The sequence below is a fragment of the Myotis nattereri genome, assembly GCF_964212035.1.
Source record: "Myotis nattereri genome assembly, chromosome: 7".
NCBI classification, from domain to species: Eukaryota; Metazoa; Chordata; class Mammalia; order Chiroptera; family Vespertilionidae; genus Myotis; species Myotis nattereri.
Window position 1 is genome coordinate 26,715,808 of NC_138082.1, and position 16,537 is coordinate 26,732,344.

The window sequence follows — 16,537 nt, forward strand, 5'->3', positions numbered from 1 at the left end:
AAAAGAAAAATAAGAAGTCAATTAAATAAAAATATCAATGGAGGTAGTGATCAGAGGTCTAAGGAAAAGGAAGCAGAAGAATGGGAAAGAGAAGGCAGCAGCAGAGAGGCTGAGGAAAATACTTTAATATGGTGATTCAGGATGACTTTCCTGATAAGGTAACATTGGAGAACCTGAAGGATCAGCGGAAGAGGCCCTGAGAACTCGGGCAGAGAAATGGTCAGTGCAAGAACCCAATCATAGAATCCCCTAAATTTACAGATCAGGAAACTGAGACTCCAAAAAGAGAATTGACTTAAAAAAGCATCAAAGGCCATGGTTGGAATTCTCTTCTCCAGACTCACAGGCATGGACACTTCCCACACCAGCTCCCATTCATCAAACTCCCATATGGCCAAACTGTTCAAAGTACAAGAGAACACTTCAGCTCTCGGATAGTCAAGGAGAGAAAAGAGCATCCCAAGATAGGGGTGCAGGACAGTCAGTCAAAGGACCCTGGACCACATTACAGCCTATGGGCAAACCAAGGTCTTTAACTCCATGGAATCCCACCCTTAGGACCTTCAAACGTAAACGAGAGAAATCATTTCTTCTCCGAGACTCAGTGAGTATAAGAGAAAAGAAACATTTTCATGACTTTCTGATTCTAGCAATCAGATTTTCTGATATAACCAATTATTTTCATTATGATAGCAACGTAAGTCTTACAAAGCAATAAGGAGTCATCATTGCACGTCCTTCACGAGTTAGCAAGATTCTGCTTTAAAATTTGTTGGTAAGAGGGGTAACACCTACCACGCACTGCAACACATCTTTAGGGCTGTAACCCAGGGTGAGACCTTCTGCATATTCAGATGGCAACAGTTTCCTGTACGTTATGGATTTTTTTTTCTTAAACTAGAAGCTAAATGTAAGTTCACACTACCATTAAGGTGCTAAATGAAGCAGAAAATATATTGCAAAATAAAAGGGACTTCCCTAAAGTTACTTTTCAATGAACCAATCCCACTTTCATTCTTAGTTGGTCTGAGTGTTATCTTTGCCTCAAGGGACTCTTTCAAAGAATTGCAGAATAAACCACATTATACTGGACCCTCATACAATTGTCTTTCCTGACTATATGCTGCCAAAAATGGCTGATGTAGCTTATTTTTGTGTTTCTCAAATTTTACTGTGCTTAGGAGTCACCAGAGGATCTTGTTAAAATGCACATTCTGGCCGAGTAGGTCCACAGCAGAGCTTGGATTCTGCATTTCTAACAAGCTTCCATGTGATGCCAATGCTGCTGGCCCACAGAACACTCTGAGTGATAGGGTGCATCACTGCATCATGTCCCTCTTTAGAAAAAATCACAGAAAAATTTCTCTTGTCTCTCGAGTCTCAGTACAAGTTAAAACTAAACATGTCTACAGCAAATTATTTTCTTCTACCTCATGAACTTCTCAATCTCATGGGTGATCATGTTTTTCTGTTTGACTTGGCCACTAGGAAGCACCTTTAGCAAGACTATAGGACTTAACACTTATGCATTTTATTTACTGATCCTTCTCCATTTACTGAGTCCTCCTGACTACATCTAACTTTCCTAATATTGCTTTTTGTTGTTCATAATATTGTTTTTTACCCCCTTACTTACTACATTTTTGTTGTTGCTGTCTTACATCTATCTTTGTAAAACACTTAGAATCATTCCTTTGAATATGATAGCATGTGAGTAAAGGATTCCAACACAACCCAGTTCAATGGAAATATGTGCCCAAGGACACACAATGCATGGACAATTTTCAGGCGCTTGATGGAGTGGGGTGAAGTGACTGAGCATGAAGAGGGAGCTAGTCCTAGAACAGAAGTGGACTTGAGAAGAATTAACTCCACCCTCTTTCAGAGTGTGCTTATGGTTTTGCCAGATAAATGGCTGAGTACACTTACTAGTATACTTTAAGGTCTTGACAACTGAGCTCCCACTTGCCTTGGGCATATTTGTTATTATTACTGGTAACTGGAATAGACTATGCTGTGGCTTCTAATCTTAGAAGAACATTAAAGTGAATGCTAACAGGTACTCTACAATACCAATGGGGCAATAGTTATTGCTCCTTAGATAGAGGAACTGATCGGAGGCCACATCAACCAAAATCAACTCCTCATGTCTTCCAATTTAGAGATGCTGCTGGAAACCATTACAAAAATGGAAGGTAACCCTCTGCTCGTTACTATTCAGGTTACAGAAGATATCACACACCAGTCCCTTCATTTAGAGCAAGGTATTTAACCCTATGACTCTCAATGACCTCCTCTGTAATTTGCAACATCATTCCTCATAAGATTGCTCTGAAAATTAAATAAAATACCACTATGCTGGGCACTCGGTAGGTTCTCAAGAAATGGTTCATCATAATACATTGATTACTACTCTTTTCTTATGCTAGGCCTTAAAAAATGGTGAAGAAAAAGACAGCCAAACACCATACATGGGTATTCATTCTTTCAGTTTTTGGACCCACCTAGAAATTTTCTTTTTACAGTTATTTCTGCAATGCCCTTGAGAACTCAAAAACATTAGTTGGTACAATCAATAATATTCAACCTTGATCTTGTCTAATAAGTCCATGTTGACTTCTTCACCAGGCAAGGGACTTTCCTCATGTCAAAACATGAAAGTGTGATTTCTGCTAAAGTGTGTGATTTCTGCTCAATGTGTGATTTCTGCCAAAGTGTAAATACTCTTGTTATGAAAAGCCCTGTCCAAAAAAAAAAAACACAAAAAACAACACAACAAAAGACTGCTGTGAATGCCAAATAAGCAGGCCTTTACTTTGCATAGGGCTTTTAACTCTAGACACGAACAGTAAAACAAGTGTTTCATTTTTATACAATTCACTTTCGGCATCTTTTCACTAGCTCTTACCCCCAACATGACTTTTTGTTAACATCTAGAATTTCCCACTCACTTAAAAAAAAACCCAAAAAACCAAACACCTCCTACTCTAAACTATTCAAATATCACAAAGTTCAGAGGAGAGGAAATTCTTCCTTCTAGGAATTCCTCCTGGTCCTGTAAACATTTTATATGTCATTACTTCTCTACCAAGGATCTTTGGTCTGTTGAAGGTTCTGCTTTTTATTCAAAGCTCCCTGAAATATCAAACAAATGTTGTATCATTGGGGAACAGAGGAAGTGACGAAACATCAAATCAACGCGAAGGTATGGATTTTTGTGCTTACACTAAAGTCAATATTATCCCCTCTTTACCACTTACCCTTCCTGGGTGGGTATGGAGGGACAGAACATGCTGGTTAAGTACAGTCATTTCTGGCAGGATGTTTCTTAAAAGAAGTTAATAAAGTTAGATAGAATTCACAAATGAGTTGCAGAGGAATTTTTGTGTCATAATAAATACCATACATGTGGTAAAGAATGAATGAAAATAAAGTGGTATGTTCTGATCTAGGAAACACACAAGAGGCTTTGGGCAAAAGCTGGCCAAATCTTTGGTGAACCTTCACTGTCTCTTAGGCATCCTTTCCTTCATCTGACCCTCCTCCTTCTTAGCTCTCACCCTCTCTGTTATTCCAAATTTCCCATTACTCTGCCTCACCCAATCACGTTCTATAAGTAAAACTCCAGCCCTCCTGGTATGGCTAAGTGATTGAGCATTGACCCATGAACCAAGAAGTCACCTGTTCCATTCCAGGTCAAGGTACATGTGAGGGTTGCAGGCTCAATCCCCAGTAGGGGGTGTGCAGGAGGCAGGCATCGATAATATTTCTTTCTCATCAAGTTTCTATTTCTCTATATCTCTCCCTTGTTCTCTCTCTTAAAATCAATAAAACATATATTTTTAAAAAATCTCTAGTTCTTTCAAAGAGACAAATCTGATTTGTTAGCAAAGACTAGTCTATATTTTTAAAGTATTTTTCTTTTAAAATTCTATCAAATATAATACATATGCACACAAGTGTAAAAATCCTAGGTTTATAGCTTACTAAAATGTAGAAAGCCATCTAAATGAACTAATTAGTGCAAAAGTACAAATATACTTCATACATTTTAAAAGGGCTTCTTACCAAAAAAAATAAATTTCTAATTAGTGGCATTACAACTTTGAGGCCAACATGGTATGTACATGCAACCAAAGTAATACAACACTCAAGTCCGAACATGAGAGAAATGTTTCTAATTATTTTCTAACTGAAATTCTGCTCCAGAAAAGCTTACTTTGTGGAACTACCACGAACGAAATGTCAGCAAATTAAACTTCACTTGATCCCGAGATTGACTTTTGCATGAATTATGATTCACTTATTTTCTATAAAAAAAAAACTTTTGGATAACTATAGTAAGAACTTCTCTTTTCAAAATGTATGGCTTTTCCCATAAATTGTTCATTATTATTATTATTATTATTATTATTTATTGCTTCTTTTATCTTCTTAACTTCATTAAGATATCTTTGACATAGAAGAATTATATATATTTAAGTGTATAATGTGATGGCTTGATATATGTTACATTGTGAAAAAGCCATCATAGTCAAGTTAAAGAGCTTATCCATGACTTGTACACAGTTACCATTGTGTGTTGAGACAATTTAATTAAAGATAGATCCTCTTAGAAATTTCAGCCTAGCCGGTGTTGCTCCGAGGCTGAGTGTTGACCCAGGAACCAAGAGGACACTGGTTTGATTCCTAGTCAGAGCATCTGCCCGGATAGCAGGCTTGATCCCCAGTAGGGGGCATGCAGATGATTTTCTTTCATCATTGATGTTTCTTTCTCTCTCTCCCTTCCTCTCTGAAATCAATAAAATATATATTTTAAAAAAGATAGATCCTCTTAGAAACTTCAAATATACAAAGCAGTATTGTCAACTATTGTCACCATGCCGTACACTGGATCTCCAGAAGTCATCTGTCTTGCATAACTGGAAGTTTGTGTGCTTTAGCCAACACCTCTTCATTTCTCCCTTACTCTCACTCCCCCATCCCATCCCAGCAATCACTCTTTGCTTCCCTGAGTTTTAACATTGTATATTCCACATATAAGTGGGTTCATGCAGTATTTGTCTGACTTACTTCACTTACCATGTCCTCCAAGCTCATCCACATTGTTGTAATTGGCAGGATTCCCTTCTTATTAAAAGTTGAATCATATTCTCTCTCTCTCTCTCTCTCTCTCTCTCTCTCTCTCTCTATATATATATATATATATATATATATATATATATATATATGTATACACACACACACACACACACACACTACACACTAGGTATATCAGTTAATAATGAAGATTGTTTTCAATAGATTGAGTTACTCATATGTTGATATATATGCGATTCGATATGTATGCTATTTTGTTGTATCGACAACACGCTTCAAAACTTCATGTCAAATTTTCTGAAGGTGTTAACATCATAGATATTTTTACACTTAAAAATGTCAAATTTAGTGCCAAAAAAAGAGCATTTGTAGGAAGTATAATTCATTACTTTATTTTGAAGAAAAGTGCTGCTGAATACTTCGGGAAGCTTATGGTGAACATGCTCCATCTCAAGATCCTTGTGAACGCTGGTTCAAACACTTTAAAAGTGATTATTTCAATGTGAAACACAAAGAACGGCCAGGTCAACCAAAAAAGTTTGAAGCCCAACAATTACAAGCATTATTGGATGAGGATGCATGTCTAACCCAAAAATAACTCACAGAAAAATTAAACTTTACTCAGAAAACAATCTCCGATTGTTTACAAGCAATGGGAAAGATTTTAAAGGAAGGAAAATGGGTGCCACATCAACTGAACGAAAGACAAATGAAAACCGCAAAGTCATCAGTAAAATGTTGCTTCAATAGCAGGAAAGAAAGTCTTTTTTGCATCGAATTATGAGTAGTGATGAAAAGTGGATTTATTTTGAGAATCCCAAATACACAAAATCATGGGTTGATCCAGATCAACCATCAACATTGACTGCAAGGCCAAATCGCTTCGGAAAGAAGACAATGCCCTAGCCAACATCTAGATGGGGGGGGGGGGGGGGCGGGTAAGAGTAAGGGAGAAATGAAAAGATGTTGGCTAAATGAAGAGATGTTGGCTAAAACATACAAACTTCCCGTTATATGTATACTTTTTTTAATCCATTCGTCCCTCAACACACATTTAGGTTGTTTCCATATCTTGACTATTGTAAAAATGCTGCATTGAACATGGCAGTACAGATATCTCTTTGTAATTGTTATTGAAGAGGGAAGCAAAATAAGGTGAGTCTCCTGCATAGAAGCCTTCTTCAATGTCTCGGGTTAAAACTGAAATCAAATCTGCTTTGCTATCTCCCTCAGCTTTCCTCAGCAACTGCCCTAAGTTGGCTCCCTAGTCAGTGACCTCACTCAGCATCCTTTGCCCTCTGCTCTCCATAACCCAAATACATTTTGACGCTTTCTTGTCCTATGTGTATATGTGCAGTGATATATATATATATATATATATATATATATATATATATATATAATCACTGTCTATATATATATAGACATAGTATAGACATAGGGATGTATGCCATTCTCAACCATTCTTATTGGATAAAGCAAAGTTCTAACCCTACAACAATCTCTCTGTAGCATTTGGAGCATTTCTGTCCCTAAACAGAGATTTCAGCAAGGACACTATGAATCTAGCAGCGACACAGTTTTTCTCAGCAGAACTTTCTAGCATCTCTCAAATAGTTTTCAATAGATGACAGCTTGTTCCAATCAAGCAGTTCTTGTCTGTACAGAAGTGGGCTACCGATAATCTTCTTCCCCCATCCTATTAATTTTTTCCCCTTGACAACCAGGATTTGAGGATTTGAAGTAACAAACAGTCTTAAGGGATTGGCTCAACTTAGGCCAAGATCAGCCTCCACTGTGCAGTTCAATTACAAGGTTTTAGATTCATAAGGGATGCTCTGCCATACAAAATCCCACTGAGTTTGGGTGCCAACTCAGAAAACTCATCACTGGAGAGCATGGAAAGCAAAGACATGTTTTCTTGTGGCCAAAATCACTGCCAATAGTGCCTGACTAGATGTGTAAGATCCTATGACATGTCTTGGCAAAAGCTAGTTCAGGAGTGTTGGCCAAGGTGCTGAAGTGAGGGGAGGGAGGCAGGGACACCTTTGTTGGTGAATCACCCCCCACCAGTCATTTAAACATTGAGCTTATTCATTTTGACAAGATGCCCTAGGATTTCAAAGGTGACATGAATTTAGAGAAAGTAGTGTGTGTGTGTGTGTGTGTGTGTGTGTGTGTAGAAAGGTATGCAGGATACATATTCTTTATAGAAATTCCAGCATGACAAACACTCTAGGTCTAGGACAACCCACTTAAAAACAAAACATTTAGAGCTGTTTATTCCAACTGAATGCTCCTTATTTCCCTGCACTTCTCTATCAAATCATTATTGACATTTGGCAAAATGAATCATTTGCAAAATAAAGCTATTGTAAAGCAAATGGCAGAGGATGACAAAGCCACACTCCTAAATAATCACTCAAAATTAAAGATTATTTTCCATGCATGCCTAGAGGTTTTCTTATTATCTCTACTTTTACTGGAATTGGACCTTTTCTTTTAAATGCTCTTTTAGCCAGTTTATCCTTCCTGCCCTGAAAGTGTGCCTGCTGATATCAGAACCACAGGGTAGGCTAACACTTGAATCACCTCTGAGTAACTGCAGGCTGCCATCCATGGTAAATGAAAGAGAAGGCACCCTGGGCACTGAGTGGGTTCACAGTACAACCACCCCCGCCCGCATGGGCATCCGATGCCTCCTCCCTCTGCCAGGCAATTAGCTTCCGTTCTGTTCAGCTTTCTGAACTCTGGCTTTCGAGAAAAGTCCTTGCTGTGGGAACTGGCTCTGGGCAGCTCTTGGCTCCCTCCTGATGGGTGACTGGCAAGAGTAACACTTTCTTTGACACTCTTAAAAGAAGCCGTTTAATTCCTAATGCTATTTCCTGGCGAAAAGGAAAGTGCAACCCACCACATGGGATTCCGGTCCAGCAAAAGGCCAGCCAAGAGGGCGGTGCGGCTGTTGAGCCCAGGTCTTGCTGGAAGGCTGTTTCCTCTGGCTTCCCTTTCCCATCGGGGTTGATTTTTTTTTCTCCCCTCCTGACACTTCCAGCCCGGAGTGTGACACCTACTGGAATTTATGAACATCCCAAGAGGAACGGATCTGATTTCGGCATCAGGCGAGAACGGCTGGCTTCTGCCCCAGGATTTCCCGCGGAAATCACCCAGCACTTAGAAGGCTCTTCAATGAGGAAGTAACCAGTACAGCGATCTTGGCGGGAGAGCCCCGCGAACATTTTAGAAAAATGCCAGAAACCATTGGATAGCTAAAGACCCACGTCTCCCCCAGCCTGTTCGCCCTGCCCTTTCTGGAGTCGTAGAAAGTGGTCTGTGTGTTTTCTGCCCCGTAGAGGGTGGGCGATGCGAAGTACATTTATGCCCCCCGATTGCATTGACAGGGGGCTCCCAGCTTTGGCCCCAGTGAGGACCTCGGACTACCAGCTCCCTTCACTGCGCACCAGTCACTGGGCTGAGGGGCGATGCGCAGAGCTGTGGACCGAGGGCTTCGGTCCAGTAGACTCCCCCACTCCTCGGGTCCCCCGCACCCACAGCCTATCGCCCCCGCGATGCAGTCCCGCCACCTCGCCGCCGCCTCCCACCCAGACACATCCTCTCCCACGCTGCGCGCCTGCCGCCTGCGCGGCTGCTCCTCCGAAGGTCCCAGGTCCCCAAACGCGCCCGGTTCTCACGCGTCGGTGGCACTGCCTCGCAGAGGTGGCGCCGGGGACGCGAGCGAGCAGAGGCAGCGCGGGAGGGCGAGCGGGGGAGGGGAGCGAGGAGCGGCGGGGACAGGGCGCGCCGGGTGCCGGGCGGCCCGGCTCGGGGTCCCCGGCCGCCCGGGGCGCGCGGGGAGGCGCGGAGGACGCGGCGCACTCACCCGCTGCTGCTGCCGAGTGCTGACGGCCACGGCGGCGGCGGACGCGGCGCTGTGCCGGAGCTCGGCCGCCTGCCCGGGTCTCAGCAGGCTCCGCGTGAACCTGCGGGTCCGCTCCACGGCCATCGCCGGCGCGCCGATCCGCTGCGGCCGGAGCGCGCGTCCCGCCGGCCTGCCCAGCGCCGAGCTCCTCTCTCCACAGCCGTTCAGGAAGCGGAACTCGGCGCCTTTCCCCCCCTCTTCCTCGCCGAACTCGCTAGAGGCGGGTTTTTCTCTCCGGCAACCCCACTCCCCACCCCCTGCTCTCCGCAGAAGCTTCTCGACGACTTTCCAAACTCTGCGCTCCTCCCGGCGCGCGCGGCCAACTGGGCGAGCGGGCCCGGCCCGGCGGCGGCGCCTATGCCGCGAGGGGCGCGGGGCGCGCGTGGTGCGGCCGCAGCCCACGCTCCCCGCAGGCTCAGCTGGCCGGCCGGCCGGGGCTGTCCCCGCCACCTCGGGGACCACAGACGACGGGGGAGGGCCTGCAGCGGCCGCCGCGGGGCTCCGGGCGGGGCCTGCCCAGGGCCCTGGTCCCCATTCGGAGGCTTCTCGCAGGGGAGCTCTGGCCACTTTTACTGATTTGACCCCTGCTTTCTGGGGCTGGCGAATGGGCGCGTGCGGAGCTCAACTCGCCCTTCCACCCTTAGGAAGGGTCTGGTGGCTGGTATCCGCACGGCCTCGCCCAACCCAGCCTCAGAGGCTCCTTCGCCCACAGCCCTCACTCAGAGCTTTGGAACAAGGTTTTAAATGCATGCGTGCCTTCAACCAGTATCCATTAAGCGCCCACTACATGTCAGTTCACATTGTTCTGAAAACTGGGGAGACGAAGGTGGTCTTGCCAGCCCTCTTCCTTTAGGCTGTGTGGGGTTGATAACTTTTTGGGGTTGGGGGTGGGAGGCAGCCAATAACCAAGTCAACAAATAAAAGAATACAAGTGTAGGGACAAGAGAGATTAGATAATAGAAGTTAAAATCAATACATCAGGGTAAAGTGGTAGAAGAGGCTGGGGGGTGAGGGAGGATATTAGAGGGACTAGGAGGCTAGAACCAGCCTGTGGGGTTAGTAGGTCCTTCGGGTCAGGGATAGGGGGATGGGGGTGGACTTACATTTGTGTTGCTCTTCTGCTTCCACCTTTGCCACACACCTTCTGCCCTGCAGTTGCAGCTATCTGATTAAAGTCCTCTAGGATTTCTCTTCCTGAGTCACACCAGGGTGGTTCTCCGACTCCCTGTGGGGCTGCGTAGGAGGAAGAGCAGAATTGTCCTGGCCCCAGGATACCAGTCTGGAGAGATCTGCCAGCCACTGCAAGTATTCCAGGTTTTTCTTCACAGCTTTATGTAGATCTGTGACCCCGATGTTTTTCCACCGCAGCATATTGTTAACACAAGGCCACACTTGGGTATAAAGAATTCTTAAGCAGCCGATAAATGCAATTGCATCAGCTCTCTGTCATCTGGGATCCAATTATCCAGAGATACCGCTTGGACATCATTTAAACACATTCTAGAAATCATGTTGGGCAGAGGCTCTGGAAAATTTGGGAGGTACCATTGAAAGATCAGTTGGTTCTACAATACCCTTCACAAGAAAGTACGGTGTCTTGCACTGTGTGCCTTTACATTGCTGCACAATATGGGGACATCACCTTAAGGGTGAGCAAGGTAGGTGTTTGCCTCTGTGGTGGCTCTTGAAAATCTCTGTGGAAATAACTCCTTCCAACCACTCTCTCCTCTAACAGTTGTGAATGAACACGAGCTTCCCAAAAGGAGGTGTCTTAGTCCTTATCCCTGAAGAGCGCCTGGCACACGGTAGGCACGTTATAAATATTAGTTTGTGGATGACTTTTCTGAGGGCTTAGATGGATTGGTGCAGCCGGAGGGCTCAGAGTGCCTGAGGCAGGGACAGACAGAAAGTAGACGAGAAAGGTGTGCTGGAAGGGAGGTCTATAGTAATTGAAAATACCTGTAACGTGTCCTAAGTATGGCAACTCACTGAGCTAACCCAAATTAATGAGTAATCCACACAACCCAGTTTTTAACTGAATCAACTAACAGAAAATCACCTGTACTTCTTTTATTACTGTGAATGTAACTGCTGCCAGCTTCAGGGGGTCGCCAGAGAACTGGTGTGAGAACATTTGACGAACAAATGCCTATTTGCCATATCCAAACCCCGTATGGTGATCATCCCATGGGTCTCACTGAGAAGGAAGGTGTGTGTATGTGACCTTTACACCCTGAGCATTTCAGTGAGGAGACTCACTGGGTGTCAGCCCTTGACGTCATGTGGGTTTCAGTTAAGGCCCCTCTGGATGTTAAGAACAGTTCCATCACACACAACCCTCCTCCCCCACAGCAGCATAGACAGACTTTCTTAGCTTCAGAAATAGGACTTCGGGTCTGCTAATTTGGCATTCTGACTCTCTGCTGATCACATCTCTCAGTTCCCTGGAGAGACTTGGCTGACATACTTTGAAAAGGTAAATCTATGACTATATCATGAAGACCCTAATATGAACTATGGACTTTGGATGATTACAAGGCGTGTCAATGTAGGTTCTTCTATTGTAACAAATGTACCCCTCTGGTTGGGGACGTTGAAAATGGGGACCTGGGTATATATGTCTGGAGGTAGGGGAAATATCTCTATTTTCCCCTTTATTTTGTTCTAAATTTAAACTGCACTATAAATAAAGTTTTATTTTTTAAAAAGAAAGCAAGGTAACACAACAATGAAAAGACAAATTTCCCAACGGAACAAAGGGCAAAGCATGTGATCATAACATTTCTCCAGTGTTCAACATCATTAGTCATTAGTTGAGCCAATGCTCAACATGAAATCAAAATCACTGTGAGATACTACAATGAGACACCACATCCACTAGGATGGCCACAATGAAAAATAAGGAAATTAATAAAAACAGGGAAATTAGTAAGGAGATGTATAAAAATTGGAAGACTGGTACATTAGTGGTAGGAATGCAAAATGGCACAGGCTTTAGGAAAAAGATTAGGCTGTTCCTAAAAATGTTAAACAACAAGTAACCACGTAACCCAGCAATTCCGCTCCTACAGAAATGATATTCACACAAACATATATTCTCACAAAACATATATTCACAAAAAGTTGTATAAGAAAAAAGTTGTACAAAAAATATTAACAGCCAACATCATTCATAATACCTAAAAAGTGGAAACAAACCAAATATCCATCACTTGATAAATGGTTACACAAAATGTGGTATATCCATACAATGAAATACTTTTTGGAAATAAAAAATGAAGTATTGATATGTGCTACAACATGAAAACATTTTGCTAAGTGAAATAAGCTAGTCACGAAAGATGACACATTTATGATACCTTTTCTATGAAATGTCCAGAATAGGCAAATCTCAAAACAGAAAGTAAACTTGTGGTTGCCTAAGGATTGAGGGGTTGGAGAAAATAAGGAATAACAGCTAATGGGTACAAGGATGCTTTCTTGAATGATGCAAGTTTTCTAAAATTAATTGTGGTGGAGGTTGCACAAGAAACATATTACAGTTGTTGCTTTTGGTAAGGAGAAGTTGACAGCTGAGGGACAAGAGTGTTTACATATTATATACATAATGCATACATATTTTACTATACATTGTGTACTTATTGAATTTTGTATCACATCCTATATAATATAGATGTAATATGCAAATTACATCTATGCAGATCAGCAGGAGGGTGGGGCAGTGAGCTACAAGTGGGTGGCAGAGAGCTACAGAAGGGGGCAGGGCAGCAAGCTATGAGAGGAGAAGAGGGGAGAGGGGCAGGGATAGTTACAGGAGGGTGCAGCAGTGGGTGGAAAGTTATTGGAGGGCAGCAGCGAGCTACTGGCAAGCTACTGGTGCATGGATTTGTGCGCAGGGCTACTAGTGTATTATAATAACTTATTTACAAACAAATAAAAATGCACCTTTTCCATTTTAAGAGATACCGTTACAGAAACATGTCCATCCTGGTTCCCATTTCTCAGGGAACAATTAATGTAATGAGTTGAATCTTCCGTGACCTCTAATACTGCAGAATAGTGGTTGAAAGCACATGCTATGGACTTCAATTGCCTGGGTTTAAATTTTAGGTTTACTTTTTCCTTCAACAGTTATTTAAGATCTCTCAGCCTCAGTTTTCTTACCCAAAAATTGGGGTAACAGTAGGTAGTGTGAGACTGTACTTCTAAGAGGGTCATGGGTTGTTCAGCCCACTTATTCTAGATGGCTCATTAAGCAAGCCCCCTAAATCCACAGAACAGGTATTTTAGAACCAATCAGTGATATTAATTTTTTTCCCATGACCCCAAAGTCAATCTTTTACTGTACTGTATTTTCTATTATTTAGAGTGCATAGCCCACAATCAAGTTTTACCAAGTTCTGAATCTCTTCTTTAATTGAGTTGGCATGGACAAAGCCATTCAATCAAAAAGAAATAACACTACTCAACAGACGTTCATGGAATATCAACTGTAGACAGGATCTCACCCTATGCTATGGAGGCATAGAGCTAAGCAAATGGTCTCTGCCTCTGGATAGCTTACTTTCAAATAGAGAAACTGACTAATAAACATCAGTGGGTGTAGGATTATTCTTATAGATGAAAAAATTTTTTTCATCTTTAAGGTGAAAAAAACAACTGATCTCAACATGAAATTTTCTAGCCCTTCCCTTCCCTTCCCTTCCCTTCCCTTCCCTTCCCTTCCTCCCTTCCTCCCTTCCTCCCTTCCTCCCTTCCTTCCTTCCTTCCCTCCCTTCCTTCCTTCTTTCCTTCCCTTATATTTTTTTTTAATGCTCATCTGAGGAAATGTTCCCATTGATTTTTAGAGAGAGTGGAAGAGAAAGGGAAAGACAGAGAGAAATATTAATGTGAGAGATACATCAATTGGTTGCCTCCTATAAGCGCCCCAACCAGGGCCTGGGTCGGGGAGGACCCTGCAACCAAGGTACTTGCCCTTGACTAAAATAGAGCCCTGGACCCTTCAGTCCGCCGGTGCTCTATACACTGAGTCAAACTGGGTAGGGCCTTCCTTGCCTTCTTTAAAGCTCAAGCACACATTCTTCTTATTGAAAAGATCAGTGGTTTTCTTAAGATGCAGTAACCAATGATTACCTGCCTTGGTACAGTTCAAAACTCTCTATAACTAGAAATATGAAATTGTCAGTAGCTCTCTCCTGTCATCTTTCTCTATGACTTTTCCCATCTTTGTCTATGACTTTATACTGGTCTTTTGAGTAGGAAAGGCTTCAGGAAATTTTTCATAATAATAATAAGTATAAAAGTGAAGACTGTAATATCTTTTCCAAAACACCTAAAGGTGTAATGGTGTTAAAATTTAGTTATTAACCCAGGAGTCTAAAGACCAGAGTGTGAGTTCAGGTCTTGATACTCAGAGATCATAGAGACTAGACCAGATACCCCTTGCACTAATTCCATGGCACTGAACCACCTTTTCTGAGTGATCTCAACTCCAAAGCACTCTGGGTTTCATTCTGGGCATGAGCATGTCTCAAGTTTTGACTTGAGTTTCACAATTTACAAAGTACACTTATGGCATTTGATTCTCAAATTGTTCATCCTAAAAGGCAGATGGGAATGTAATATTTCCCCCACTTTACATATGAGAAAGCTGAGAATTTAATAACATGGAAATTAGAAGAAGTCTATTTTTCTATTAATAAAGTAAGGCAATGGAAAAGAGGTCCACAGAAGCAGGTGTCTTGCCTTGACACTTTGGTGACTATAATTGGGGTAGGTAAGTTAAAATAATTTCATTTGGCAATTAAAAATAGACAACTCATCTTATTCATCAAAAAGAAAGGAAAATATCCTGTAAAATAAAGGTGTAGTATGCAAATTGCCCCCTAGACCGGGAATTGTCCAGGAGTTTGACCAGAGGGCAGGGCCAGCTGGGGGAAGGGAGGGTGGCCCTGGCTGGCTGCTGGCAGCTGCTAGGGACCCTACCAGTGCACGAATTTCATGCACTGGACCTCTAGTCAGAACTATAAAATAAAATACAAGGAAAATACTCTGCTATAAGCATTTCTTTGTTCCCTAGTATTAAGAAAAAAAATTAAACTGAATTTATATCCAGTGGCATTTTGGCTGCATACTATTTCATAAGATAGATTTTTCTTCACCTTGCCAAGGGAATATTAAAAAGCAACAAGAAAAATATGGTTTGAAAGCAGTGATATTTATGGGGATTTATTAGTCCTTGCCAGCGCCAGAGCCATTTGACAGCACTGAGTTTCTCCAGTCGTTTATTGGCAAAGGTATTACATTTGATATGAATTTGTTCCTCTGTTTAAAAGACAGATTACTCCTTGGAAGAAAATTATACTTAAAGTAATATTATTTGAATGGGTAACTCTGCTAGGCTGTATATTTTGTCCCCAGTCCACATGGAGTGGATCTATTACTGTTAGTCCACAAGAGTCTCCATAGGTGAGGCAGGGGGCATATCTCAAAGAGAGGCACATGGTTGAATGACAAGAACAGTTCCCATTGGAAACTAGTCTCTGGGTTCTCTATTCTGCTATGGATTTAATTTGGAATCTGGCCTTAGGGAATTAAACTTTTCAATTTCTTACATGCATAATTAAATGCTTGTACTTTGCTCTTCTAGGAATTTCCATTTTCTCCTCCTCTTCTTCAGTGTGTTGATGACTCTAGACATCCACTGTTCTCGCAGAAATCCATCTTGACATATAACAAATTATAAGATCACTAGAGGCTGGGTGCACGTAGAGTCCCTAGGCCTGGTGGGCAATCAGAGCCATCGGGGCCTTCCTTCCCCCAGCTGTTGGCTGCCGTCTGAGGCCTTCCTTTGTTCCGCACTGCCCCCTGGTGGTCAGCGCACATCATAGCGAGTGGTCGAACTCCCAATCGGGAGAACTTCCAAAGGGACAATTTGCATATTACTTTTTGCTATGTAGGATTATTTCTTTTACTTTTAAAAAACAGCAACATAAAAATAAAGCCAATTTTCTAATATTTTCTTGAGCATTTTTGCGTCTATATGCATGAGTGAGATAATCTCTGCTGTAGAAATTGGTCTATTCAAGATGTATACATCTTCTTTTAATCCTTAGCAATTTATATTTTGCTAAGAGTAGCATCAATTTTTTTCAGAGTTCAGAAATATTTGTCTTAGAATTGTACACAGCAATGCCTTACATATTTACCTCATTATCATATATTCTTTTTAATTTTATCATAAAGATTTTAACATGCCTTAAAAGTATCAAAAATATCCATATAACTGCTATCTTTAATAATTTTAAATTAGAGAAATCATGACTTTTATCTCTAAATAATTCAGCATTTACTTCTGAAGTGTAAGAACATTTTCTTACATAACTGTAGTACTTTTATAACACCCTGAACTCAATTAACAAAAATCTCTAATAACTTTTACTACCCAGTTCATATTTAAATTTCACCACTTATTTCCAAAATGATTTTTCTTTTATAACTGACTTGATGAATCCATAATTT

At 42.0% G+C, this 16,537-nt stretch overlaps 1 protein-coding gene across 1 annotated transcript in view; it reads right to left on the reverse strand.

The window, feature by feature from the left end:
- DOCK10 (dedicator of cytokinesis 10) overlaps positions 1 to 9,466 on the reverse strand; it is a 210,507-nt gene extending 201,041 nt beyond the window's left edge. The window contains exon 1 of the mRNA XM_081096072.1: positions 8,978 to 9,466. Within this exon, the coding sequence (XP_080952198.1) occupies positions 8,978 to 9,100 (123 nt within the window). The 5' untranslated portion in view covers positions 9,101 to 9,466. The remainder of the gene's footprint in view (positions 1 to 8,977) is intronic.
- Between the last annotated feature and the right edge of the window lie 7,071 nt (positions 9,467 to 16,537).